This window comes from Cloeon dipterum, chromosome 2 (genome assembly GCF_949628265.1).
Source record: "Cloeon dipterum chromosome 2, ieCloDipt1.1, whole genome shotgun sequence".
In the NCBI taxonomy this organism is placed as follows: domain Eukaryota; kingdom Metazoa; phylum Arthropoda; class Insecta; order Ephemeroptera; family Baetidae; genus Cloeon; species Cloeon dipterum.
Window position 1 is genome coordinate 18,269,749 of NC_088787.1, and position 27,402 is coordinate 18,297,150.

Sequence of the window (27,402 nt, forward strand, 5' to 3'; positions counted from 1 at the left end):
GCTCTTCCCCTTTTTTATTTATCTTGTTTACTTCAAGTTTAAGTGTCGTTTATAGTTCCATAAATTCCCTGGAATAAAAAATGCAGGAATTTTTAGAGCTGATAACATTTTTTATCTTTATCTTAATGCACATTAATTACAGTAAATTAACAACATTACTTTTATCAGACTTAAGAAAGTATAAAAATCAATAAAAATTAAATGCAAGGTTCTTGGTCTCAAACAACATCTTTTGCAAACCATCCATGCAAACATTTCGGGACTGGTCCTTCAGTTTGAAATGTGCACCTCGCCACTTCCTTCATGGTTTTCGCGTCCAAAACCAGCAACGCTGCTTGATTTTCTCGGCCTTGTCCGCCCCATACAATTGCTGACACAATAACTCCATCGTCTTCGCTCTGCGGAAACATTTATTTATTTCAACATGCATGCAAATAAGAAAATGTATTACTTGTGGATCTGGTGCAGGGACAAATATAGGCTCGCTTGGGTAAACTAGGTCTTCGCACCAAGTTTTCGATTCTCTTGATTCGATGTCCACTTTAATTATCTATGAAAGTTTACAATTTTAAGAGTCAATAAAGTAAATTAAAACTTTAATTCGGTCATCTTACAGTCCCAGGATTATCGAGGTCCACGTCGGCGGAAATTGCGTAAAAATAGCGATACGATTTTCCCAAATACCGCTCCAAGTGCACCCTCGGAGTTTCACAGCCAAAGTTACTAAGGAGCTCAGGGTTGATATTCATCCTTTCGCTTTTGTTGACCGAATCGAGAGGCAATTTGAATCGCATTGGTTTCCCACGGAACAGCGCCGCGTAGTCGGGGTTGGTTTGCGCTCCCTAAAATAACGACGTTTGTTTATTTGCACGTCGATTTAATTTTCTCCTCATACCATCATGGAGTCGACGTACATGCAATCGATCATGGCTGGGTCTTGATAGCAGCAAATGTCGACGACGCACGTTCCGTTTTCTTCAAATGTGTTTATTGTGTGGAGGTAGAAAAAGGCTTTTGAGGCGAACGTGTGTTTTAGCTGGCCCGTCCTCCGCGACACCAGATAAAAGAACGTCTACAGAATTTATTGTTAATTGTCGAAAGTTACGTCACTTTGATAAATTACCTGCTCATTAGGGTACCATCTCATGTTGGCCATCATCGGCTCTCCCAATATTGTGTTTTTAATCATCGCCGGCACAGAAATGGTCAGTGGTTGCTCGATGATAACGAAATAATTTTCCGTAATGCCGAAAGTATGCATATACGACGGGTTTAAGCCCCACCGAGCAGCCACGCTGCCCACATAAGAGGCTTCCTCAAACATTTTTCCGACGCCTTGTAGAAAAAATATTTTTTTAAATGTTAAAGGCTTGAACTAAAAATAATATCTCACCTTTTTTATCGGTGGGGTTGAATTGGACAACTTGATATCGCGGCCCAGATGCGGTTACCCGCAGGCCAATGTTATAGACGGTCTGATCCTGCATCACCAACGGATGCGACGTGTGGTTGACTATGCTCACAAAATCCGACACATTAATTCTTTCCTTGGTTTCTAGTGTGCATGGATTGATGCGGTGCACAATGGGAGATTCGGTGAAGGCGTAATACTCGTCGCCAAAGGGGTATATTGAAATCATCGCGTTGTCAGACAGAGACTCTCCCGGCTGGAAAATCGCAGCCACCCTGAGGGATAAATAATTGTTTTCAGTAATCATATACATGGCTGAAAAATGATATAATTTTCAAAATACGCATTGCTAACAATAAGTTTATTTTTGCTGCTCTGGTTACTTTTTGATTGGGTTTAGTGAATTTTTATTTGATAGTATATTTATTAATATAATTTTTTACCTTTTCCAAAATGGGCGACCCCTTGATATTGAGCAACCCGCAAAAAACTCTGCGTCCCAATAACATCGCGAACTAATAACACGGGCCTCACTGGAGGAAGCCCAGTCCAGAAAAGGACCACCTCTCGTGTAACTGCTCCCGCACCGTTTTATTATTATTATTATTATTATTATTGAAACGCTACATATTCGTCCCGTTATATTAATTCATGCTTGCTGGAAATGTGCAAACCAGCAAGTAGCAAATCGGAAAGCTTTCGCAATCCTTCCAAATCCGAATGGACCGCAATCAACCCCCAAAAATTGCTCGCACTATTTCACGCAATTAATAATATTTTAAAGAAACAATTTATGTAATTTTATTTAATTTTGCTTTGCGACTTACGTCTGGAATATTGATTGGCAAGGGTCAGGGGCAGCTTTGGTTCCAAATTCCGTCACCACGATTCGCTGAGCGGCGTGGTTTCTTTGGAACGCTTTGGTTCGCAGCAGCCTGCGTTGGTAGGTAACCCTGCCGCTGTCGATGCAGAATCTATGCGACAAAAAATGAGCGATTCAGAGTGAATGTAGGCAACACGCTAGACACGCATATCCTGCCGGTTGCCTAGCTCCGTTTTCTGCAGGCGTCCGACTCTTAAAATGTTTGTCTTCGATTTAATTCGCTAATTACGTAACAACTGCTGTACCTGTGGATCAATGCTGAGGAGTCGAAGAGATGCTTGAAACGTTCATCTCCTCCCGCTTTAAAGCTGCCAGGGCCGTTGCGCAGCAAACAACCCCTCAGCCAGACCGGCAAATTTCCTGCAACGGGGATGATTTAATTGATTTTCTAAAGACTCGCAGGCAGGGGCTGCTCAATTAAAAATTCCAAGCGGATGTTTCCCTTGAGCATACAATCGACAATGTCAATATTTACCCGTTAAAATTCCTTCGATAGGCTCCGGCACTTCATTTTCGCACGAACGCAGCCAGACGCTAACGTCGCAGTTGGGATAAAAGCTGACACTTCTTCCGTCGACAGCTTCAGGAGTTTGCTCCGTGGAGGTCGGCATGTTGACATGAGCTGGATGCGGGGCGCTGAGACCAACTGCTCCGGTCCGCCTGGAGGTGAGCCTATTTGAAACTTGTGTCTACGTGCTTTATTTCATTCAGGCATGGTGGCGCACTCGCACACCCTGCTCTCGAGATAAACTCGTGGGAGAAGACAGGACGGGGGTGAAGCTTTACAAGTCTCTCGTGACTGAGCACGTGTCTGTTGACAATAATGTGGGTTTTCCTGCCATTCAGACCCCGACTGATGTAAAAGAGTGTTGACGTTGCTCAAGGGAAAAGCGATTTAAGGGGACGCGCGTACACACACTTTTAACAAAATTGTTTCCTATTTTTTACTGCCTAATATTTCAACCATTCATTTTTCTATAAAGGATTTAATAACATATCCTACTCATTTTTTATGACAAATTGCAATTTTGTTAATTGGGATCAAAAACGTTGTGGATCCCAGGATAAGTAATTTTAAGGAAAAATCAATAGTCGCGTGACGGGATGTTTCAATTGTTACGTTAGGGTCGCATGCACAGAAGAAACTTTTCGTGACGGCAATAATATTTTATTTGTTGCTATAAAAACATTATGCGTATGTTTTCAAAGGTTCCTTTCTTGATGGTGAGCATCGCAGCAGAGTCCAAACCTGCGTCCTCTCTAAATCTCTATCTTCTTAAAATGGGATAAATTTTTATTTAAAAATTCTGAATTATCTCTTCTTATTCGTTTTGCACGTGTAACAAAAGAAACAAAATGCGAAGAGAGTTAGGAGAATGTTTTCGTTACGTAGATACTCTCCTTGTGGACTTAATCTATACTTTCTAGAAAGAGGCATATATATATATGAGTGTCAGCGTGTTGAAGGTTATTTGGAGCTGATGAAATATCCGGTGGACTAGCATCAGGTGTAAATCAATTTACTGTCGGGCTTCCTGCACTCTTTGGTGCCTTTTGTTTCAATAACATTTCTGTTTTTTTAATGCATCAATTATATTGCTCACGGAAAAAAATTAAAAAATACAATCTGAAAAATATCTGATGTGTCATAACGAAAAAGAAAAATGAATTCATTTAAAACTATTTAAGATTATTTTCAGATTATTTCAGTGCCACCCCTTTCGGTTGTTTGAGTATATGAGGGCTTATCACTTCTTCAATCTAGTAAATGCTTATCAATTTAAAATGTGTATTTCATGCAACACTTAATTAATTATGAGAATTTTGCGGCTTTTAACTGGCAATGAAACTAGTAACTCTTGTATACGGTTCAACTTTATTTCTTTGATCCAATCTATTTTGAATGAATTTTGTACACATATAAATTGGTCCTAACACAGTACAGGAAAATTGGCTATGCAAATTGCGCTGATACATGTATATATACATCTGGCCATTATACTCATTATACCCTAGGAACTGCGCTCTTTGCAAAAGTTATCTTAACTTTGGGTTGTAAACGAACAATAACAACAACGCGACCGAAATATTCTTATTTTGGTAATAAAAAGCGCTACCACGAAAAACACTTCTTTGGCTTCTCTCTACCGTCACAGCTAATGGTATCGTGCACAAAAAACGTGTCCTCAAAAAGCGGAAATAAAAGTTAAGTACAAAACAAACGTGCGCGCGGCTTAGTCGAATATATCATATATCAATTTATCACAAAATTCTTTCTATTGACTTGATCCCACTCAACGTGTAAATATACTATTGAATTGTATAAGTACCGCCTTCCTGCAACTATATTTTACAGCACCCTCATTTTCGAGGCACAAAAATCTCAATTATATACGCGGCTCCGTAAATATGCGTTTACGTTTCAAATAATGTACTTTAATATGGATAAAAAAATTTAAACACTTTTGCTGTAGCTCTGCAGCTTATTGCTGTTGACCCTCTTGTTGGCGACCGCTGAGAAAGGCACGACGAAGTTGAGGAAGCCGAGCGGCCCGTCGAACAGCTCCACAAGGTTGCGCCACGAGCCGCGTTCCACGTCCTCCTGGTTGCAGTAGGGCAGGCGGCCGACGGCCGCCATGAAGAGGTGGTGCACCGTGAAGCCGACGATGAGGAGACCGCTGCTGAGCTCCAGGTTGATGACGAACGAGTAGACGAGCTTGGAGAAGCTGATGACGCCCGAGAGGTAGTAGCCGAGCGCCACTGGCGCCAGGTAGACGACGGCCCGCGGCATCTTGCAGTCGGAGAGGAAGGTGAGGCCGCTGAAGAAGCAGGCGGCGGCGCCGTACACGCAGATGACCATGAAGTGCTTCATCGAGTACCTGGTGATGCAGGTGCCGAGCAGGAAGCAGTGGTGGCCGCGCTGCGCCACGCACGCCTCGCACAGCGGACAGTGCCGGCACTCGTAGCTCGTGTCCACGCGGCATCGCGGACAGAAGTAGGTGCGCTGCAGCAGCGTGCCGTTGCGCACCACCGCCGACCTGCCGGTGGCCTCGCGCACATCGAAGCGGTCGCGGGACACCCGCACCGCCGCCCAGTTCAGGTAGACCTGCACCACCACCGGCAGGTAGTAGACGAACAGCCAAGTGGCGCCGGTCGCCCACAGCACCTGCACTGTCCACACCACGGTGGCCAGCGTTGACAGCAACATCACAAAGGGCACGGAACGCAGCAGGACGAGCACCCAGCGGCGGCCACGGATCACGCCGCCGCTCCGCGGAGCGGCCGGCACGGGCAGCATTTTTTCTCTCTCTTCTCAGTCGGAATAAATTTCAATCGGGGCTGTCCCTATAGGTTAAGCAATCGCTTTTCCGTGTGTACGTGTTGATCTGGCGGTGCAAAGAAGCGGTTTTAGTTGCTCCCAGGGGCATCGATCGTAGCGTAATTTTATGGCCAGAATGTGAGCTGCTTTCATTTTGCGAGAGCAACGGAGACACGTACGGCGGCCGCAAATCCGACAAAATCACACCGGCAGATGCGCACCAGCTTCCTGATTATTTTCAACGTCACTTCCATGGCTCGGTGGCAAGCGTGTGCTCTCGAGGGCCGTGTCGAGTGTGAAACTTTTAGCTGCGAAACATCTCGGTATCAGTAAAAAGGGTCAGCACGCAATGCTGTTGCTTTTCGAGTTTTTTGATACCGCTCAGAAACAACACCCCTTTGTCAGGCGATTAGTCTATTTTCTTCCAGCCAAAGAAGTCCACCATTTGGTGTGCCACCTCTCGGTCGCGAATCGAATCAATGCGAAACTCATTTTCTACTGCACATTTATGTGCGCCTATCTATCGTAGTTCCTAATAATTTGTGTTCAATGACTTGTTCTTAATAATTAAAAATAAATTATTGTTTTTAATGTTAGAAGTCAATCAAAATTCTTAATATTGAGTATTTATGCTTTTTATTCATCGCATCCACCTTCTACCTGCCTTAAAATGAAGGTTACTTAACAGAGTAAATAATTGTAGTCAGTGCAGGAATGGAAAGAAAAGAAAAAATTGTTCTTCGATTTTTTAATAATGGAACTTAAAAAATCAAATTTTTCGATTAATGAATCAAAATGCAATTGGCTTTTGCAAGCCTCTCTTCAGGGTGGCCGACATGACAGGATACAACACAAACTGTTTAAGTCAGGTATACATTAAAATAGAAGTATAAGCTGTTTGGCCAGCCTTTCCTCCGAAATTCTTTGCGATGGCAACAGTGTTTAAGGAGCCATTTGGACAGGAAAAGCAGGAGCAGCAGGGTGAGGGCAAGGATCGAAGAAAGAGGGAGAGGAGGCTGGCTGCATCTGAAGCGGACCCTGCTAGTAGGGCGGGGTGCCCTGAAGAGAGGTTGCGGTACCGTTGTTGCAAATGTACCCAGGCCCGGAAGAAAAGGTGGTGGCTTCCCCGCTATGCCAGATTTGATGGATGTTTCTGATGTTGAAAGTTTTGTTTGTCGCTGCTGCTTTAACGACAGGACCGTGCCTGGCTTCTCAGCTAGTTATTTCTTCTTCTGGGCCTTCTCGGCGGCCTTGGTGACCTTACCAGAGCTAAGGTCCTTGGGGGTGACACTCTGCAACACAGAATTGAAGTTCATTAGTATCAATAGGAAGAGTTAAGGTAACATGATAATAACAATTTGGATTAATCAAGGTAACAATACACACCTTGATGACACCGACAGCCACGGTTTGCCTCATGTCACGCACGGCAAAGCGACCAAGAGGAGGGAACTCCTGGAAGCTCTCGACGCACATGGGCTTGGTGGGGACCAGGATGACGATGGCGGCATCACCAGACTTGATGGACTTGGGTGCGTCCTCAGTGGTCTTGCCGGTACGACGGTCGCACTTCTCCTTGATCTCGGAGAATTTGCAGGCAATGTGAGCGGTGTGGCAATCGAGCACAGGCGTGTAGCCGTTGGAGATCTGGCCAGGGTGGTTCAGGACGATGACCTGAGCAGTGAAGTCTTGGGCACCCTTGGGAGGGTTGCTCTTGGAGTCACCGCACACGTAGCCACGACGCAACTCCTTGACAGAGACGTTCTTGACGTTGAAACCGACGTTGTCGCCGGGCAGGGCCTCCTGAAGGGCTTCGTGGTGCATTTCCACGGACTTAACCTCAGTGGTGATGTTAGCGGGGGCGAAGGTGACGACCATGCCAGGCTTGAGCACGCCAGTCTCCACACGGCCGACGGGCACTGTTCCAATACCGCCAATTTTGTAGACGTCCTGCAGGGGCAGACGGAGGGGCTTCTCGGTGGGCCTGGAGGGTGGCAGCACAGCGTCCAGAGCCTCAATCAGGCACTTGCCGTCAGCATTGCCATCCTTGCGCTCGATCTTCCATCCCTTGAACCAGGGCATCTTTTCGGAAGGCTCAAGCATGTTGTCGCCGTGCCAGCCAGAGATGGGCACGAAGGCAACGGTGGCGGGGTTGTAACCGATCTTCTTGATGTAGTTGGCGACTTCCTTCTTGATTTCCTCGAAACGGGACTGAAATTGCACAAAAAAAAAACACGTTAGCATCATAATAATTATCTAGTGAGGATTTCCCAACAATATTTCGTCATAAGTCATAAATGACTTTCAGGGGTTGCAACAACAGAAATTAACTCACCTCGCTGTAAGGGGGCTCAGTGGAGTCCATCTTGTTGACACCAACAATGAGCTGCTTCACACCAAGGGTGAAGGCAAGCAGAGCGTGCTCGCGGGTCTGTCCGTTCTTGGAGATACCAGCTTCAAATTCACCAGTACCGGCAGCAACGATCAGGACGGCGCAATCAGCCTGAGAAAAGAAGTGTCAATCAATTTATGTTCAAAAATAAACCAATAAATAATAAAAAAAATAAACGCACCTGGGAGGTTCCAGTGATCATGTTCTTGATGAAATCACGATGTCCTGGGGCGTCAATGATGGTGATGTAGAACTTGGCGGTTTCAAACTTCCACAGGGCAATGTCAATGGTGATACCACGTTCACGCTCAGCCTTGAGCTTGTCAAGTACCCAGGCATACTTGAAGGAACCCTTGCCCATTTCCTGGGCTTCCTTCTCGAACTTCTCAATGGTACGCTTGTCAATACCACCGCACTTGTAGATCAAGTGTCCGGTGGTGGTCGACTTGCCAGAGTCGACGTGGCCGATGACCACGATGTTGATGTGAACCTTTTCCTTGCCCATGTTTAGAGAGATGTGAGACTTGGTGCGAGTTCGTCAAGACTGTGAACAAGAATATAAAATTCCGGGGTCAGTCGGGCGTGTACAAAAAATAACGAGATAGCATTGTTTTGCAAGGCATCAGGTTTCGCTTCGAGCATCGGTGAAAATCAAATTATGCACGGATGGCGGCGAGACGCGAGAAACTGGCTCGGCCGCGTGCGAGAAAGGAGCCGGGATGAACACCGTGGGCTTCCTTACGGGAAGACGCCATCTTGAATGGCAACGTCACTGCTACATCATCGATTGCTTATCCCAGTGTGCTTTTTTTTATTTTTTACCTGCATTTTGCACCCAAATTGACAGGAATTTTGCAAATGTGGAGCCCAGTAGTAGAAAATTCGAGAGGGAGGGTTCTGACCAGGGTTGCAGCAGGCACAAGCGAATTAATAGGAGGCCAGAGAGGGTGCAGCTGCCGCGAACACGAGGCCAAAAAGGGAACGATTGAGTTGATTATTTCTCGAAGAATAATTAATAAAATTCGGATGCAAAAGCGAATATCGTTAAGGAATCAACTAATCTTGGAATTTAAGAGTAAACCGGTTAATTTGAATGCAATTAAAGCATACAATGGAACATACTAGCACACGAGCGTTTACTAACATGTGGTTTGAGAACGAGCCAAAAGTTTGTTGATTCAAGTGAGGAAATAAGATAATTTAAAAGGAAAAACTAATCATTGAAATTGGACAAACAATATTTTCAAGTTTGAGTGTACCGAAAAATATTGCTTACGTGGGGGAACGGTTTCATGGCCAAGAACACACCTACGACCGTGCAAGTGGAAAAATTACGTTCTTTTAAGATTTCAAAAATAAAAATTTTAAGATTTTATTGAAAGTTTGAAATGTAACAATACTGAATGCAATTAAATTTCTTATGCCACTGGAGACGTACTAATTCAGAAAGAACCATTAAATTTGATTGCCGTAACAATCAATGTGGCTGCCAAGAAGCGAAGCGGCTTTTTTTCGTGCCGCAAAAACCGTTATTAATTTTATATTTTTCAAAATACCGTCGGCATGCCGAATTACTATTAGTTACACTAACATTTAACAAATTTTGTAAACGAAAACCGAGAAGGAATTAACTGTCAGAATGGTTAAGAAGAGAAGAGCCATGCGGCCACGCCGGTCAAAGTTAAGTTTTGTCGGCGCCGAATCTATCGGTTCGGCCGAAAAATCGGGCGTACGATGAAGCGAAATGGATTAAACGACAGCCAAAGAATAGAAAGAAACGAATAGCAAAACCTGATGACTAGTAAAATCAGAGGAAAAATACGGATTCGGCCGGAGCACGAAGAGCCAGAGACACTCACCTTCCGCTGCCAAAGCACAAAGAGATAGAGCAATAGCGAGATACGTCAGAAGTACGAGTCGCTTCGGGGGTCACACAACGCAACACAAGGTTCCCCCTCTTCCGTGTCGAAGCCACCCGAACAGCCACCTGCCGCCCACTTTTCCAGATTTTTTGTCTTGAAAATAAACTATTTTTAATTTTAATATCAAAATTAGATTTATCGTACTTTTTAATTTTATAGCTTCTGAGTATAGGGATGGTTTTTTCACTAGTCTGCGATTACTTAAAAAGGCGGTAAATATTTCAAATGTTTAAAAGTTTTACTAGAGCACGTGATAGGGTAAAACACAGAGAGTGCTGCAAAATAAGAATGGTTGAATTGAAAGCAATAATTTTTATTGGAACGCGACAGTTTGCAAAATAGATTATAACAGACATGGTGAAGTCATTTTTATTTGCTTTGGTACAATATTGCAAGTTGTCAATATTATTTATTACCTCGATTCTTCCTCTGTTGCAATTTTCTCATGGCAATATTCCAAAACCGTAAATAGTTAAAGGATGAAAAATTGTACAAGTTAAATGATTTTTCATATTTAGTTTTAATTGCACGTGCAAGAATTGCAAAAAACGGCAACCCAATATTTTATTTCCACCTATTTGAAGGTCTGCCGTATCTGGCAGATCCATGGCTTGATGACGATGAAGGACCAGCGTCGTCCTGAGCAGCCAAGTCCTCATCTAGCAACAGCTCAAAATTTCCTAGCGCCTCCGCCGACGGAGTTTTATTCCACCTTACACTGAATTTATTTGATTGCTTAATATTTCAAAAATTCTATATAATAATGTGTGAATAGTTACTCGGGCATTCCATCTGGTGGCAAAACAATGCTCAAAATATTGCTGATGAGCTTGTACTTTAAAATGCGGTCGCTCACAGTCGTCGACGTGAGAGATGGCGAGGCGTTCACCTGAAAGCAAGATTAATGCATTTTTTATTCCGTCGAGGATTAAATGTCCCAAAGCCAGTTTGATCCTCTACGCAAACACCTCTGTGCGCCTGCCTGTTTTTGCCCCTGCTGCGGTTCTGTTTTAAAAAATAACATCACAAAAAATGCACCGCGTATCACGTTTCAAAAACGGCATCATACATCACGTCTCTAATCTTTCGCATTACGTTTCACTCTTTTCCCCTTTTTTCTATTGTTCTTTGAGACACGAAGTTCGCGTACTCTCCCTTTTCTGATACTGGACTCCACTGGACTCGTTAAAATCGTGCTTAAATTGCGCAATCGGAGCGTAAAATTTTAAAACGTGTGCTACTAAGGCTTCCAAAAAATCTCAGTGTCGGCATGAGACGTATTTAAAAAAAAGAACAAAATAATTTGGTCAGTAAACATAATCCGAATTTAAGAAAAAAAAAATGTTCAATATTTTTATAACGCGTTGTGTTTTTAAAGAATGAGTCCTGATCTTACTGATTGTCAAATAAAAAATCTGGAAACATAAGTATTCCCATGATTTTAATTTTTTCTCTCTAAGAAGAATTTTTAGTTCCAGAAAAATTGCAAAATAAAAAAATATTTCCATTTTAAACAAAAATATTATCTAAAGCGTGGTGAAAATATCGCAATGAAACGGGAAAAGTTGCATGGCATGTGCAACAGTGGTGTTATCTCGACTCCATAAAAATCAGATAAAATGTGGTGTGCGCGGGTATCTTATCTTATGAATTTTTGCTTATTTTGTACTTCGATAAGCCACGGCTTGAGCTTGCTGTCGATGATGATGTCGTAGCCGTAGCACTCGAAGCAGTGCCGGTCGCTGGCCATCACGGAGGCCACGGCGCGCAGCGAGTGCACGATCAGCCAGGAAATGTTGGCGAAAAGCCGTTCGGTTACACTCTTGCCCCGCGTGCTCTCCAGGTAGAGCCGCAAATTTTGCACGCTCAGCTTGCCACCGTGCATGCTGTTGTACTCACCCTGGAAACAGGTTGCATTTTTGTACAAGCATTTTTTTTAAAGAGAGGGGGGAAGAAAAATCAATATATTTTTTTTTCTATAAATCCGGAGATTTTTGAATTACAATTCAATCTTTAATTTCCTAGCCGTACAATCTTGGAAAAATATATTGAGATTTTACTGTCCTATTTAATATTTAAAAATTTTGCCCCACTGGCCTTGGCTTGTGTTTCTTAAATTTCCCAGTGGGTAAATTTGAAATTTTTAACTTCATTGGCTTCATTTAAATTCTTCTTTTGAGAAACTTATTATTATTAGTCAGTTTGACCCTTAAGACTGCAAAAGTGAAACATTCAATATTTTATCACAACACCATTTTTAGCTTTTGGAGAACAATAATTTATTGCAATAATAAAAATTATATAGATCTCAAAACTACTGCGCTGTATCAATTTAATTTTGTTGTTGGAGTAAAAACTTCACATAATCAAATATTTTTTCTCTTCGGATTTTAGAGATCGACGAATCCATTTTTCTATATTGCGTTGCTGAGAAAAAATGGAATAAAAACAATTGAAATATTGCAAGTCAATTTATGATTATTTAAATTCAACGACGTATGTTGGAGAGTTTTCAAATAAAAAAGCTATCTAACTAATTTTGGGGAAAAAATGTTTTTAGTGATAAAGAAGAAAGTATTAAATTCAAAATTTACCCCGTGTCTCTGGACAGAGACATTTGTAAGGTGGGCGAACATATTGTCCAGCTCTTGGACAGCCGCATCGTATTTTACGGTGCAAAATCGACAGAAACCCAACTTAAAGAGGTACGCCTTGAGCGGCCTGAATGACGTGACCAACACGTAAAGCCGCAGATCGAACTTTTTTCCACCAATCAAAAGAGGATTGTCGATGTACCTTGAATCATTTCCGTCCTTTACTGTAAGAAACACACCGTCAATAAATTCAGTAGAAACCTGGAAATCACGTAAGACTCTTTGGCAATGGCTGGGTTGAAAGGCGTTTTACTCTCCCTCGACCACTTTTTCAGTTTTGACAGGCGGTTGATGAGGAAAATTCCGGCGCCTTGAGATTTGCCGCAAGGCTTCATGATCCACGTGCTCAGGGGACTTTTCCTGTACTCCTCCACAAACATGTTATAGTCGGCAGGTAAGATGAAAGTTATTGGCACGAAATCCAAATGAAGGTAGCGCCCCGTCTCGGACCGCTCGGCCAAGGGGCTGCCCTCCCTTTCCAGCTCTTTTCGATACCTTTTGATGTTCTTTATCAACAAATCCTTGCGGGTCAGCTCGTAGTGATTTGGGAAGTGGTTGATGGCCCTTTGAAATTAGATTTCGGTCGTGAGTAAATTTTGGTCTATATATAAGATAGTCTTAAATCAATACTGAAAATCATTCATGCGGTATCCGCTGTCGACGCTGAAAATGTTACGGCAAGTTATCGTGCCAGCCCTAAAAAGATAGGTTAATTGAAAAATCAGAAGACAATTTTTGGAACTTTTTACCAGTAAAAATTCCAGTCCTCGTCAGGGCCGACCTGTATCCATCCTCGTTTTTCGAAATTGCTCACGAGGACAGATTTTTCCAAATCGGTGCAAAATGCTACTCTCATTTTAATATATTCTGAAATTCTTGATTCCTTCTCTATTGATTACATACAGCGTGAAAAAGATTTCCAACAACTGCTCGTTGCCATGGCAACTTTTGACTTTATTGCTCAATGTCGCCTCTACTCTCTGCACCTACGCACAAACTGCATTATTTAGCAGCAAAATTAGCAACGCGGCTCTTTGTGTGGCAAAAAGGGTTTGCACCCACGCACACCCGCTCAAAGCCACAAAATGAGTTAATTTGCATAAATAGCTCTTTGCATACTCAAACAAAGAAACGAGAATTCCAGGAAATTCATTCAGCAAAATAACCTAAAAAGGGTTGGAGCAATTTTTATGTTACATATGTTTTTTTTTGTACAGGAAAACTCTAAAGCATCGTCAGAGGGTTTCTAGTTAAGAAATTAAATTAATTTTGTTCTGTTTCCAAATTTTAATCGCCTATTTAAAATTTTACAATTTCACAAATACCGCAAGCTGGTGGATTAATTTATCGTCATATTCAATATTTAACTCTGTTGATCTGACACAACACGTTTTTTTACCGCAGGAGTTAGATTGGTATTTTACGAAATTCCTCACAATCATGTTTTATTGAATTTACTCCATTCAGAATTTAGTTCACTCGACTGACAATAAAATTAATTCACTTTTGGTGGTGACTTGGTGATACAATATTTAAATTTGAGTGTTTTTGCATACAACATTACATTTTGAGATGAAATTGAGTAAACAACAGTGTGTTCAAGTTTTGTCGTAAAAGAATCATTCAACACCCGGGCTCGTTTTCAATATCCACTTAATAAGAGACTCTCGGCCTCCTATCAGCGGCAAGTGTTACCCACGCGCGTTTTATTTATACAAAAATAATGAATCATTATGCACGTCCAGAATGGATCAAACAATAAAATGGCTAGACGATGAAGAAGAAAGTGCAGCGGCAGTCACACTAAGCTTCTTACATTTTGCTGTAGCTTCACCATTATGCTCTATACAAAAATCTCCACTCACGCACTGAATTTCTTTTCGCGTTATTAATCTTTTTTTCGTCAGCAGTTTAACTACTTTTCAAGCTTTGGTAGTGAAATAAACAGCGCTCGTTTAGCGTTTTTTTCTCTCAATCAACAGGCAAGATCACAATCAATTATTTTTTTTCTTAAGACCTCTTTTGTCTGTCAATCAATTGCTGTAAAATAATTGTGATCAAATATTACGCTAGCTTGTTTTTTTTTCAGATTTTTATCGGTGCATCTTAAAAATAATCATCATCATTTAGCGAATGACTACACAACCATGTCAATATTTTACTCTTAAATCGACGACTTTTTAAGCTGTAGAGCAGTCAACTGAATAATTATCATTTTAATAATATCATTTGTCGTACACATCCTCTTCGCATACAAAATATAAAATGAGTGCTATTCAGGCGCTTTTTGTGGAAACAGTTTTGTCTAAACTAAACAACAAAGGTTCTTTCTCTCTTGTTAAGTGGTGAATAGCACTCAATCATGTTTTGCTTTACATCCAGAATTATTAATTATAGACAGAAGGAAAGGCAAATATCCACATGTAATTTCTTCCATTTACTGATATTTTGTGTCGGATTACTCCGGGTGTCCATCAAATTCACATACAGTTCGGCATACTTTTGAACGGAGCGCACACCATTAATATTTTCTGTGTTTTACTTGCTGCTACGATATTGAGTTGGGGGACCAACCAATGAAAACAAATATTCCACTCAAAAATACACGAGCAACAAAACCAACGAGGCTTTAGTTCGTCCATCGATCTGCTTTGATTTAAATTGCTGCCGAAAGCTCAGCAATCAAGCAGAGTAGTGAGTGTCGTACAATCAAGCTTGCTTTTTCTCAATTTCCTCACGTCAGTTTTCGTCATTTGAACCTCTTAAAGGTTAAGTTTTATTGCAAATATTTAAAGCGCGGCAACAGCAGTGGTCGTGGTATTAATTGAATTATTCGTCTCAAAAGCTGCATCCATTTTCCGATGACAAGCTTGATACATTTTTCCGTGTGAAAGTGTGTTTGTGTGTGAATTTTTTTTCTTCAGTTCTTAGGCCAAAACTAATGGTTCCTGCTGATCCAACGGCAAAAACTACAAACGAAAGAGATAAATTGACCTAAGATCTCGTTCGCTCTCGACTTTTCGACGCTCTCCAGCAGCATAGTTTTTATTTAAGGGAATGTACAGCGCGTGCCTGCCTTTGTAACCCTAACTAACATCAGAGCTCTTGCTTCGCTTCCAGGGACAATCACCGTTCCTGGCTGGCAGTTCTCAAGAGAGCCTGGCTCATCAACTCTCAGAATACTGAACTCCATTTTTCCAGTGGGGAATTAAAATCCGCCTAACTATCAAAAGCGCAGACCCTCAAAGTCACAACTTAAAATGCTCAACGACTGGGCTGGAAAGCTTTGGCCAAATCAAAATAAGTGCCAGGACAGAGTGGAATGGCTTTGTAAATGAGGAGAACTTCCAGCTATTTTGATTCAGCAAAATCGATTCAACAGCCCCTCGCGTTTGTGTGATTTCAAATCACAAATCTCCGAGTCTGCCCTTGGAAAAACAAACAACTTAAAAAACAATATATAAATACAATACAATTAACTGAGGTGAATGTGTTTGTCTGTATGTGTGTGTGCTTGCTACTCAGAAAATCAGCATTCAATTTGCCAACAATCACTAGAAATCATTATAAAATTCTTTCGAATGGTCTGAGCTAAAATGTGGAGAATGAAAACTTTAAGTAGCAGCAGCAGCAGCAACATTCAACGATCAAAAGATTGAGACTCAAATTTTGTTTGGCTGGCGGGTGATTTCTGTCTTAGAAGGCAAGGGTGGCAGCTAACAGAAGGGTGAGCACAGACATGACGGGGCCTAAGCCGCGCACGCCGCCAGTCACGTAGACGTCAGTGTCCCGCAGCAGCGCAGAGTCGATCACGTGGATGATGCCGTTGGTGCATTCGACGTCGGGTCTGGACACGAGGATGCGCTCGCCTTGCCACTCGATGTAGTAGCCTGCAAGAAGGTGAAAAATGTGTCAGATTTGCCGGTTGCACTCAATATAGTCAGCAGTGTGTCGAGGGATTGCAGCAGTGGTACAGCTACTCGAGTGTGAAATTAATTGTAAGAACATTGAAGAGTGATTGAGAATTGATGCCTGAGTGAAATCTATATTCAAGAACTATTAGTTAATAATGATTAATGATCCATTTATGCTCAGGGAATTATTTATGGTAAAATTAGAAATCTGTTTGAAAGCTAGAAAACCACAATTTTTATTTGTGTGAACCAATGATTCAGAAGTTAGGTTCAACATTTTATTTACTCATCAATTTATTTCATTTGCGAATTCCGAACGAAAATCTGTATGTGAAACAAATCAAAATAAATTTTAAAGCAAGTTTGCATTCAATTGTGATATTTTCTAGGTAAACCCTAATTGACAAGACAAATTGATTGATGTCTCTTTTTACTTTCCGGAAAATTCTCTGCAAGAAAGTTGGCTCATTTATTATTTATTTTCACAGATATAAAAAAAATATTAATTAAAGAATTATTTTGTTTCTTTTATTTAAAAGACCTATTGAAATTTTAACGCCTGCCCAATTTAACTTTTTCTAAAGGACAATTTCACAAAATTCTGATTTCCAGCCTTTATCATTCTATAGGTACATAATGAACATAAGACTCAATAATCGTTTTTTTATAAATACGTGATCTTCCAAATAATGTTTATTTACAGTGCACATTTGCCAGTTTCAATTTTAATGAATGAAATTTAATCGTTTTTATTGTGAAATGAAAAGTTTAGTGAGTTTATTTTGTTGTGAAAATGGTGTAAATCAGCTTGGAAGTCTTGTGGAATGACAAGGCAAAGCAATTAGAGCTGTTATGTTCCAAAGCTGTAAATAACTTTCAGGCTTTTAGTTATTTTCATGTATTGTGCATTTCAAATGTTGCGGTGCCAGGGAGAAGAATGGTGTTTAAGCCCCATTTCAAGATGAAAGTACAAAAGAGTGCAATTAACATAATCAAGAGAATCAAATTAAAATGAAGAAGCGAAGAAATTTGTGTCTATGTCTAGTATAGATGCTGAAAGTTAAAAATCAAAATGCGAAGCCAGGTGATTGTTCATCGAGTGTTTGCTTAAAATATAACACAAAGCAAAGCTAGCCAGTAAAATCAAAGGCCTGAATTTTGGTGAAAATGTGATGTTATGAGGTAATGAACTCACCGGCTTCCCCTGTCTCGGCTTCAGCTGTGTTATAATCAAAATATACTTTTGTCAAAAACACAAGTTCCAAAATTTTTCAAAAATCATCAAAACAATAGGAGGGCAAGTTTGATCAGAGACAGAACAGAAAATCAATCGGCATAATGTCCATGCAACAGGACAGAAGAAGTTGAAGGGGCTTAGTTAGGCGGGCATGCGGATGAAATGAGAATGAGCTATTTTCCTAAACAACAAGAATAATGGACATGCCAGACAAAGAGAAGTTTGATTTCTAAATGAGGGGATGTAAACGAAAGATATAGGGAAGAACGAGGTTATAATATAAAGTACTGCCTCTACGCACTCGTGTGGCAAATTGAAAACAAATTACTCACTTTTATCGATCTCCTTGACCTTGATGTGCAAGACGTCGCGCACGGTGTGCGGAACAGCCGACTCGTTGCGCTGGAAGAGGTCTTTCAGCTCAGCCATAGTGAAAGCTTGGTCCACAATGAGGTGGCGCTCCAGAATCGACTTGGCCTGCGAAGAATATTGTTTGAAACTTGCCAACTGATTTCAGTGAATTTATAAATACTTACGTGATACTGGAAGTCTCTCATGAAGAGCTTCTTATGGGTCGATGGATAGTGCAGCTCAGCCTTCTCCCAAGCCGCATCCCGGGGCACAAAGAAGGTGAACCTCTTGTGAGGGTTGTTCAACTGCTCGTTGAACCTTTCACTCTGTGCGAGCCAGAAGGTTTTGCTGCAAAAATGGTCTCATTAAAAATTGTTGGATAACAATCAGTGCTAAAAATAAAGTTCATTACTGAAAGAAATATTTTTTTAATAAGATTTTAAAACAAATTGGAGGAAACTTTCTTTTCCAGCCAGGGAGTTTGTCTCCAATCCATTTAAAAAAATCATTCCAAATCTCAGTATAAGCAACATTCCACAAACTTCCACGCGAAAGGGGAAAATTTGAATACTAACTTAAATTTGACACAATTCAACTAATTCCAAATACATGTTTTTTTAATTTTTTTTCTTGAATATATATTAACAAGATTTTATAGCACAAAATGCGAATAAATATAAAATTATTTTAGTTTTCCAAAACGAATTTTTGATAACAAGGGAAGGGATAATTTTCATCATATTTAATTGTTAAAATTATTAGCATACACAAAAGATTGTATTATTTTGATTTAAAAGTTGTTTCCAATTGGATTAATAAAAGAACAACCAAATTACAAAAATTGTTAATCAATGTTATTACTAAAACCAATATAAAATTAAAAATCAAAAGGGGGAATGTTCTGTTTTAAGTTGATTGAGCTGTTAGGAGCAGGACTCACTTGAGTGCGGGGTCTGTGGCCAGCTTTTCGCCGACAGTGGAGTAAGGGATGCCAAGAACGCGGTCAATGATGTGCACAATGCCGTTTGTGGCGGCGATATTGGGCTGAACGACGGTGGCGTTGACTCCGCCGCCCTCAACGGTCAAAGTCTCGTTGTGACCGTGTCTGATCACGTTGAAATACAGATTTTTGCGTGCGGCAGCCGACTCGACCTGAAATTCAACGAATATTAAATTCAAATCAGTGCCGTGGAGAATAATTCTTCACGGGGAGCGGGTTCGTAATCCTGTCACTTTCGCAGGGAGCTTCTTATGCAACGTCCCCCTCGGGAAATATGCATTACTCGTTATTTTGGTTGCAAACAAATAATGTGTGCGGCCAGTCTACTTGCATGGCTGCCGCACTGCGCGGCGTTCTGGGCCATATGGAGTGAGAAGACCCACAGAACAAAAGAAGGAAACCTGTGATATGTTCTACGTCGCTCCGCAACCAGTCTGACAATTGTTTGGGAACTTAACAAGAAAGGCGGCGGAATAATCCTGCCGCAAATGTACACACATAACAGCACACCTTGCATAAGGGCGGCATCATTTATTCACCCAAAGGCTTTGTTTGTGGGGAAACGGCTGGAAAATTCAACCCAAAAGAAAATTATTTCAGCCTTTGTGTTAATGCCATAGGGGCAAACAGAGAAAAATGTGTTTAAATCTAATTTGAAAAACAATTCACAAAGGGAATGAATAACCGACTTAAAAAATACTCAAAAATGTTGAAAATCAAATCACTCGTGGGAAACACCTAATTCATAAAGCTAAAAATTGCTACCTGAATGATATTCTCGCTGAGGATGGTCTCAAGGGGCAGTTTCTCAGCAACCAGGTGCATCCTTAGAATCTCCTTGACCTTGTCCTTGGTCTGCAGGATGTTGTTAAGGTTGGCGTTTGCCCAGGCGGCGTTCGAAGGGGCAAACAGGGTCAGCGACTTCATATTGGTGATCTGCGTCATGAATTCTCCTCCGTGGTCCATGATCACTTCATACAGCTTATTCAGAGGGCCATCTTCCTTTTCCTAAAAGGGAAAAAGCGGTGTCAGAGATTCGCTCCTGCAAGTGCAGCTCACAGAGAAGAGGAGGTGAAAATATTGACACTACCGCACCAATGATTTCGGCCAATTTGTCAGTTTTTTTGGGTGCTTGAATGATGAGTGCGTTATTTACGTGAACACAGTGCCAATATTTTGCTTTTTAGGTTTGAGACAGTTAGGTATTGGTATTGGTCCAAAGTTACTCAAATCCAATTAGATGTGGTAGTAATACACTAACATCGGTAGCAAGAAGAAAGCCAGTCGTGAATGGCATTAATTTTGAATTCATCAATCGAATTCGCCAATTTCTTTTTACAATGGAATGTCCAATTTTCGGGAAACAACATGCTATTTATTTCACATGCGCCAACTAATCACTTGGAGAGCGTTTTTTGTTCCCGCGCAGGCGAGACCTATTTTTTTTTAAATTGCTCGCACCACTTAACTTTTGAAGCGGTATGTGTGATGATAATTTTGATATCAAAGGTGGATTTCAACTCTACAGACACTGAAAATGTTTGTCAAATTGCCTACCAAATAGTGATATAAAACATTTTCAGGTGTGTCTACTACCAAAATAGACGCCATAAAAATACAATATCAAAAATTTCGTTTGCAATTTTGTCACATTGTGAGGTGCACTAACTAATTCATCTTCCCCAGAAAGGGTCCAGACTTCCTAGTTAGTGACTTTGATTTCTCACTGCAAGTGGAAATCTATTTTCACATTGTACAGCATCACTCGGTGGTAGAATTATTTACGTTTCAATGCATTTTGGTTTATTTATGGAGCTTGGGGGATTTCTGGACCCACTCTGGCACATCAACAGACACGAACGACATACAGAGAAATAATAACGTTGGTACTTACACTCACAATGCCCTAGCATGCAGTAGATTTTTCAAAAATTGGTTTAGTTGGTTTTTATTCTTTGGTCCCAAAATTGCATGCAAAGTGAACGAGAAAAAATTGCATGGAAAAAAATTCGATGGCCCCAAAAAGGTCGTAAAGTTCATAATTGCAGTCAACCGATTTTTTTTGTTCTGATTTTGCAATAAAATTTAATTGATTTCCTTTTGGAAGCACATTATAAACTTCACTTGAAAACTTGTGAAAATGAGGTGATATGTTCTACTGACACGTACCCTACTTCTATTCTAGTCAGGCGCACTGAAAACTCATTGCGTGGATTTATATCAACTCAATTTGTGAGCTCCATGCGCTTTTAAATGCTTTCATAAAGGAAAAAATGTCGGTTCTCGGGGCATGCACCAATAGACAAGTCCAGAAATCCTAAATAATCTCAAAGATGGTTTCAAATATATGAAGCTTATGAGTGGGGTGAGCTAAAAACATTATCAATCTTTTCCTCTGCTGATTTCTATATTTTTAGGGGTTTCCAAATGATATAGTTACTGTATGCATCTATAAACAGGCTGGGCTCTCCCTCTATAGTGGAAGTTGCATCATAACAATCACCGAGTGATAGAATTATAAGAGGGAATTAAGTCTCTCCCTTGTAGTTTGCACTTCTGATTCTCATATTTACTTTCAGCATGCTGAGGTAACAACTATAACATCTATCGTAAATAATATTTACAACTTCTCGCGGAATTTGTTTGCACAACCTTGGTGGGGTATTTTGAACATCCCGTATGAATGTGTAACCAGATGAATTCCGAATAAAAATTTGTGTAAATTTAGGTATAGAACTGTGTGTATTAAAATAAAACGGTGGTATAATGAACCTGGCTTGTTGATGATTTGTGTGGATTTTCATGAGTTTATTTGGTTTTAAAAGAGCAAATAAGGAGGCGTCAAATAATCATGCGTTGTTTCCATATTTTGATAAAGTTGTGCGAAAAATAACTTAAAATAGTTGAAGGGAGTGCTCAGTCAGAGAAACTTGTGCCGTAGACTTTTGAGAATAAAATCGAGAATGTACCCAGAGAAACCTTTTCGAAACTAATTTACTCATTCCTTCATGCAAAAGGGAAAGTTTAAAAAACGGGATGCACATTTTTTCCAAGACTACGCTTTCGTGCAATTTTCGGATGCAGTTATGATTAGATGAGAAAAATGATTAAAGATTCGTTAAATCTGAATATTTTTAAATTACCTTGAACGACTGTGTGACACCAACATTGAAAGTCCGTAATGAAAATGGAAGCAAAATAAAACGTAATTAATAATAAGGTTTGTGAGAGACATCAAAATTAAATATCTAACGTCAATAAATAAATTAACAAGTCACGTGATAGGAAAATATCGACAGTCATAGTGAAAATTTAGACAGTTTTAGATCAAAATAAATAGTTAGCAGATCTAAACGATAGATTCAACACAGATTTAGCAGTTTCTATTTTATAGCAGAACCAAAAAACGAATGGGAAATTTAGAAAGGAGGAGGTTTTCACTTTTTAAATCTGTTTGCATGATTTTTAGAGGGTTAAATGCCGAAATGGTATTTTTTCTGTCTGGGATTGTGGCTCTGTCGAAAAATGTACAAATGACAATGAGTCGAATGCCCGCTCTTCGGATGGAACGCTGCTGTTGAATGTTAAATTCACGCGCCATCCTATCAGGCGGCGCAAACTTACAATTTTTTCAAGCGTCTGCTTTAGAGAGTACATTTGTTTTAAAAACAATGAAAAGCCATTCCCGTTGGGAAGGTGCACCCTACCTGAAGGAATTGTGTGACAGTGGTGTCGACCACCATAAGGGGCCGGTGAATCAGGTGGACGACTCCGTTCTTGACGGGAATGTTGGCGTGAACGATTTCGGCCATCACGACTCCCGTCGGATGGCTATTGTCTCCTACAACTGTGTTGCTGCTCACGTACGCTGAAACAGAAACGTGCGTCCCATTTAGGACTTCTTCCAAAATACGTGGGCGGGGCTCTAAAATCCCTGGGAGAATATTAATAATTTTACACAAATTGTCATCAGATTTTCTAGGTAATGCGATGCGGCAAGAATATTAGGAAAAAATTGTCTATAAATGGATGAATGGGGTTGGAATTTTTAGCACAAAATGGCAAACATAAATTAGCAGTTCAAATTGAACATTTTTTTAATTTTATTTTCCTCTTGAACTGATAGCGTGTTTTCACACCTCATGAAGAAATAGTTTGGGACGGAATGGATGTCACGAGAACTTTAGCGATCTCGTAGGTCAAGTGACATCCAAGAAAAAAAATGGGAAACTGACCTCTGTGTGATTTATCGTCGGGCTGAGTGGAGAAAGAAACCTGCACTCGAATATTGTCCGTAAAAGCCAGGGTGTCGAATTCCTCTCCGGTGGGGGTAGGTCTGATGAAAAGCACCCTACCGGGGATGACATGGCCGTCAATTACTTTCATGTCAATCTTCTCCGGCCTCGGGGGTGGCTGGCAAATAAAAAATATTAGCATTAGCCCTGCTGAGCAAATTTGATTTATCCGGCGCGCTGCATGGCGGTGGGTAGGCGAAATCCAGCATCTTCTGTGCGGTACGTATACAAAGTAAAAACAACGTCGCTCACTCACCTTGAAGCCTTCGTCGACGGGGATGAAGAAGGTGTTTCCGCCTCCCGCCTTAAAGACGGCTTCTTTTTGATTCTGATTAACCCTCTGGCGGAAGGACCTAAATCAAAAAAATATTTTCATCACTATCCTGTTAAAATGAAAAGTGAGTAATAAAACTAAAACAAACGAGGATTTATTTCTTTAATCCTTCAAAGGTTGGCGACCTAAAACTGTATTTTGACCCCTTCAAACTTCATCCCCATGACTAATGGAAAAACGCACGCGTCGAAACACGTGATAACAATAATAATCTCCAGAACATACCTGACTCGGTGGGATCCTAATTGGACGCTCTCTGACTGGGCAAGGAAACCGGCAGCATCGGGATTGTCGACCGAAGTGTCAGTTGAAACTGACGTCAAAGGCACAAGCACTTCGTCAATCACATGGAGGACCTGCCGAAACGTGAAGCAAAATACACACGTCCATTTTAGAAAATTTCAAATCATGTCGGCAACGTGCAAGTGACGCGCTTGCAAATTAACTATTGAGCGGCTGTGGCACAAAAGAGGCTCTCGTTGCATTGAGCTGATTACAGGCTAATTATTTTGCTCCATACATATTGATTGGCCCCAGCTTTTGTGAATGCAAATAATACATATATATGCCGGCAGTAACGAGCAATATCGTGAGCAGGGCACAATTGCGACGTGCACAAGTGCACCTACTCGGCGTACATTCAGAGCGAGAGCGAGCGGACTTATCAATTGAATGACAGGATTACTTTCAATACGAGAACACAAGTCTGCAAAGCGGCGATGAATGTGGATGGATGGTTGAACGGGTCGGGAGGCAAGTACTCGTGCATGTCTCGTGCAGATAAACCGCTCTGTTCGCGTATCGAGCGATGAGCAAAGAAAGGCCCGCTCCTCCGCGCCGAATGGCTCGTAAATTCGGGATTTGCGACCGCGGCGCAATTTACCGGGATAAAGGAAAGACTTGCTCTGGATTGTTTTTTGACATTTAACCCCGTTCTACTAATGCATATAAAAATGGGGGAAGTCATCGTTAGCAAGGATTGGAAGATGCTCGCAAAAAGTTTACGTAATGGTTGCAGGCGAGTCTAACAGGTTTTTTCAAGGCCTGAGAGACTCGTTTTGCAATTAAATTCATACGGCCGGCGCCGGTTTTCAGCTAACAGCGAGCGACACGCCTACTTTGATAAGCAAAAACTTCTTTTAAAGTAATCAAAAACAGCAAAAAGTGCCATACCTGGCAACACATCTTTATGTTGTGATACGGAGTAATTAAAACTTTAGGGTGTAGTCAAATGTAGATGTAAAGCAATGCTGCAGATAAGTACTAGTTGGCTTTTCATTATACTGTTTTTGCTATAGCTCGAAAAACAAAGAGGAAAGCTGGGAATTATGGTCTTACCTGTGGTGAGTTCTGCGAGTTGACGCCCTGGAAGTTGGATCGCTTTTCCAGGACCTTGGCGTTGTTGATGAAAAGCTCCTTTTTGTTGGTGTTGCCCTTCTGCAGTCTGGTGACCCAGAGAGGTGGCGAGCCATCGTACGAAGTGGTCACAGTGTCGCTCAGCTTGTCCAGGGTCTGCGACACGCCAGAGGCTGCAACGGAAATATCACGGCGAAAGGTCAGTCCACTTTTCGACGCCGCGTTAAAGGTCTGACTCACCGATGTGATACAGGATGAGTTTATCGTCTACTGGTCCCTTGAACCTTTGGAAAGCCTCGTTTGTGGGAGCAAAGAAAGTCGCTTTGTGGAAATTGAGCGTGAAGTTGGCCAACACATTCTGTTCTAGTAACAGGTAGAACTGAAACATAGAGGATGGAAGGATACTTTTAGTACATATAATTTTAATCTAGGAAGATTTTGCATTTTCAAATATTTTAAAGGAAATTGCAGGAGAAACATATAAATTCATGTATAATAAACTGCGATGTTTAGATTGAATTTCGAAGTTTTGAAAGTAAAAAAAAACTGTTTATTCAGGACGGCACAACTTTCCGCTCGATCAACAAGCAGGGCGAAAAGTTGGGTGCCGATCTCTTTTAAGTGTATGATGCTTTTTCCGCCTAGGGGCTTCGGAAGAGCGGTGCGGTGTCTTCCCGTCGCTTTTTCGGTGCACCGCGTGTGCGTGTCAATTTCGGCCCGGAAAGCCGTAAAACGCCGGCTCGAACGCGCATTACGCGAGAATTCTTGCGCGAAAAAGGTCAATTCAGCGGTGAGCTTATTCAAAATTCCCCGACGGGCAGCAATTTCTGCTGCGGAAGGTGACACGCCGGTGGTATTTACGATTTAATTCCTCGGGCACGCGGGCTGGCGTACGTACTAACAGTAAATATTTGCGCCGTAAATGCAGCCCACGGATCGCGCAGACATAATATGCCCCGCATAAAATTTGGGGTAATGGTTGGCGTGACGGGGTGGCCGGCTAGCGGGTGAGCGGCACCCCCAGCCCACCCTTAGCCGGCGATCGATGTTATTGGCCCACTTTCGTCTCGCCGCCTCCGCCGCACCGACTCCACGAAATACCAAAGCGACGTGGTATCATAATAAAAATTGACATTTGCAGACGTAAAACTGAGCGCACGCCACTTACTGCTGCTCCCGGTGTCTACAATTCGAGAATAAAACTGCGACGCGGGGGCTGTTTGATCGAGAGAGGGTCAAGGGGTTGTCGGAGCGGAGGCGGCACGCAGCGAGTGCGTGCTCGCGACAACCTTTCGCCGCCTTTTGACCTTTTCAAACGCGCCCCCTCGTCAAGAGCAAAAAGGACGCTTGCCATTAAGTAAACGCAGCTCGAATTCGGAACAAAAAAGGGTGGTTTGCATTTAATGCCGAAAAGCGAAAAGGGGATTAAATTTTATGACGTATAACCGCACTTAACAGTTTTTACAATGCTTTCTGGAATACACAACTAATCCTCATTAAAAACAAAAATTGGACTTAGTCTTCAAAAATTTAAATTTTATATTTTAAGTTGTACTGATTTTTGTAAACAACGCGTTTTCCAAATTTGCTTGGTTAAATTCTGTAATTTTTGTTTTCATGAATTAGGTCGGCTGTTTCCGCCAAAACACGAAGAGGAAATTAAAATTTGCAACTACAACGAGGAGGATGTCCAATTTTTTTGTGTATGATGAAACAAGCTTCGAGTTTGCTATCTTTTCTCACGAATCAATAGCATATTTCCCTTTTTCAGTAATTTAAATCTCGATTCGTTTAAATGAGAAAAATCAGTTGTTGTTTTTTACACATTCTCAGCTTCACATCAACTCAATTGCCTTCGTGAAGAGCTGCAAATCCAGCTTCACGAATCATTTGTGCAGCATTACGCATTATTTAGTATAGCGTGTGTAGTTTTGCGTTTATCGAATTAATTGATCTGGTGTGTCATGGCGAGTGACACTATGTCGCACTGGAAAAGCAGGCAGGCATATAATCAGCTTAGAACGGGCAGACCCATTATTCGGCGTTTCCAGGATCATCCTCGCCCACCCTTAATCCTCACGTCGCATTCCCAGTCGGCTTGCAGAGCTGCTTTTTGTTCCGAAAACTGGTACGTTCGCTCCGATTTCAACGACGAGAGCTTTAACGCTGAGAGGAAACATAATAGGATGCGACGCGCAGACTTATCTCCCGCTTGTTGTCAATTTTTATTTTTCCGCAAGGAGCGTGTACGCGTGCTGCTGTTGGAAATATTATGCGCAGGGCTGCACAAAGAAATTAAGAGGAGCGGAGTTGGTAATCTGCGTGCGTTATTCC

The 27,402-nt window shown here is 41.4% G+C and overlaps 5 protein-coding genes across 9 annotated transcripts in view; all 5 read right to left on the reverse strand.

The window, feature by feature from the left end:
* Positions 1-96: 96 nt before the first annotated feature.
* Positions 97-3,053, reverse strand: ninaB (neither inactivation nor afterpotential B). Its single transcript, XM_065479994.1, has 9 exons — positions 2,770-3,053; positions 2,540-2,654; positions 2,239-2,385; positions 1,394-1,686; positions 1,124-1,335; positions 896-1,072; positions 615-842; positions 452-550; positions 97-398 (listed from the first exon to the last, which is right to left on the reverse strand). Exons 1-9 carry the CDS (start codon positions 2,903-2,905, stop codon positions 219-221), a joined length of 1,587 nt encoding a protein of 528 aa, XP_065336066.1. The 5' UTR covers positions 2,906-3,053; the 3' UTR covers positions 97-218.
* Positions 3,054-4,749: 1,696 nt separating this feature from the next.
* LOC135937505 (palmitoyltransferase ZDHHC15-like) lies at positions 4,750-5,592 on the reverse strand. The gene has a single exon (XM_065480656.1). It carries the CDS (start codon positions 5,590-5,592, stop codon positions 4,750-4,752), a length of 843 nt encoding a protein of 280 aa, XP_065336728.1.
* A 640-nt stretch (positions 5,593-6,232) lies between these two features.
* LOC135937846 (elongation factor 1-alpha) lies at positions 6,233-9,979 on the reverse strand. Its single transcript, XM_065481128.1, has 5 exons — positions 9,865-9,979; positions 8,187-8,549; positions 7,949-8,116; positions 7,000-7,824; positions 6,233-6,905 (listed from the first exon to the last, which is right to left on the reverse strand). Exons 2-5 carry the CDS (start codon positions 8,508-8,510, stop codon positions 6,834-6,836), a joined length of 1,389 nt encoding a protein of 462 aa, XP_065337200.1. The 5' UTR covers positions 8,511-8,549; positions 9,865-9,979; the 3' UTR covers positions 6,233-6,833.
* A 251-nt stretch (positions 9,980-10,230) lies between these two features.
* Positions 10,231-13,524, reverse strand: TTLL1B (Tubulin tyrosine ligase-like 1B). The gene is made up of 7 exons (XM_065481129.1): positions 13,331-13,524; positions 13,212-13,277; positions 12,783-13,145; positions 12,522-12,723; positions 11,597-11,827; positions 10,707-10,816; positions 10,231-10,645 (listed from the first exon to the last, which is right to left on the reverse strand). Exons 1-7 carry the CDS (start codon positions 13,435-13,437, stop codon positions 10,492-10,494), a joined length of 1,233 nt encoding a protein of 410 aa, XP_065337201.1. The 5' UTR covers positions 13,438-13,524; the 3' UTR covers positions 10,231-10,491.
* Positions 13,525-13,848: 324 nt separating this feature from the next.
* Fas1 (fasciclin 1) overlaps positions 13,849-27,402 on the reverse strand; it is a 30,932-nt gene continuing 17,378 nt past the window's right edge. Inside the window, exons 2-15 of one of the 5 annotated variants that reach the window (XM_065481120.1) lie at positions 25,309-25,447; positions 25,051-25,241; positions 23,938-24,068; positions 23,635-23,731; positions 23,319-23,496; positions 22,791-22,951; positions 22,227-22,235; positions 20,978-20,989; positions 19,849-20,091; positions 19,024-19,235; positions 18,269-18,431; positions 18,065-18,209; positions 17,691-17,714; positions 13,849-16,471 (exon numbers count right to left, since the gene is read on the reverse strand). In XM_065481120.1, the coding sequence (XP_065337192.1) occupies positions 16,278-16,471; positions 17,691-17,714; positions 18,065-18,209; positions 18,269-18,431; positions 19,024-19,235; positions 19,849-20,091; positions 20,978-20,989; positions 22,227-22,235; positions 22,791-22,951; positions 23,319-23,496; positions 23,635-23,731; positions 23,938-24,068; positions 25,051-25,241; positions 25,309-25,447 (1,899 nt within the window). In that variant the 3' untranslated portion in view covers positions 13,849-16,277. The remainder of the gene's footprint in view (positions 16,472-17,690; positions 17,715-18,064; positions 18,210-18,268; positions 18,432-19,023; positions 19,236-19,848; positions 20,092-20,977; positions 20,990-22,226; positions 22,236-22,790; positions 22,952-23,318; positions 23,497-23,634; positions 23,732-23,937; positions 24,069-25,050; positions 25,242-25,308; positions 25,448-27,402) is intronic. The other 4 variants (XM_065481121.1, XM_065481122.1, XM_065481126.1 and 1 more) reach the window with 4 other exon arrangements.

What these genes read in the sequence shown, in the direction of transcription:
- LOC135937846 (XM_065481128.1), bottom strand. Translation starts at nt 8,510, where the DNA reads ATGGGCAAGGAAAAGGTTCACATCAACATCGTGGTCATCGGCCACGTC. An exon ending in TGATCACTGGAACCTCCCAG is followed by an intron (nt 8,117 to 8,186) that starts GTGCGTTTATTT and finishes TTCTTTTCTCAG; the next exon opens with GCTGATTGCGCCGTCCTGAT. An exon ending in TGGCTGTCGGTGTCATCAAG is followed by an intron (nt 6,906 to 6,999) that starts GTGTGTATTGTT and finishes TCTGTGTTGCAG; the next exon opens with AGTGTCACCCCCAAGGACCT.
- LOC135937505 (XM_065480656.1), bottom strand. Translation starts at nt 5,592, where the DNA reads ATGCTGCCCGTGCCGGCCGCTCCGCGGAGCGGCGGCGTGATCCGTGGC.
- ninaB (XM_065479994.1), bottom strand. Translation starts at nt 2,905, where the DNA reads ATGCCGACCTCCACGGAGCAAACTCCTGAAGCTGTCGACGGAAGAAGT. An exon ending in TGCCAATCAATATTCCAGAC is followed by an intron (nt 1,687 to 2,238) that starts GTAAGTCGCAAA and finishes TTTATCCCTCAG; the next exon opens with GGTGGCTGCGATTTTCCAGC. An exon ending in TCCCTGCACCAGATCCACAA is followed by an intron (nt 399 to 451) that starts GTAATACATTTT and finishes ATGTTTCCGCAG; the next exon opens with AGCGAAGACGATGGAGTTAT.
- TTLL1B (XM_065481129.1), bottom strand. Translation starts at nt 13,437, where the DNA reads ATGAGAGTAGCATTTTGCACCGATTTGGAAAAATCTGTCCTCGTGAGC. An exon ending in GAGTCTTACGTGATTTCCAG is followed by an intron (nt 12,724 to 12,782) that starts GTTTCTACTGAA and finishes AAATGATTCAAG; the next exon opens with GTACATCGACAATCCTCTTT. An exon ending in TCAAGCCGTGGCTTATCGAA is followed by an intron (nt 10,817 to 11,596) that starts GTACAAAATAAG and finishes TCTTGCTTTCAG; the next exon opens with GTGAACGCCTCGCCATCTCT.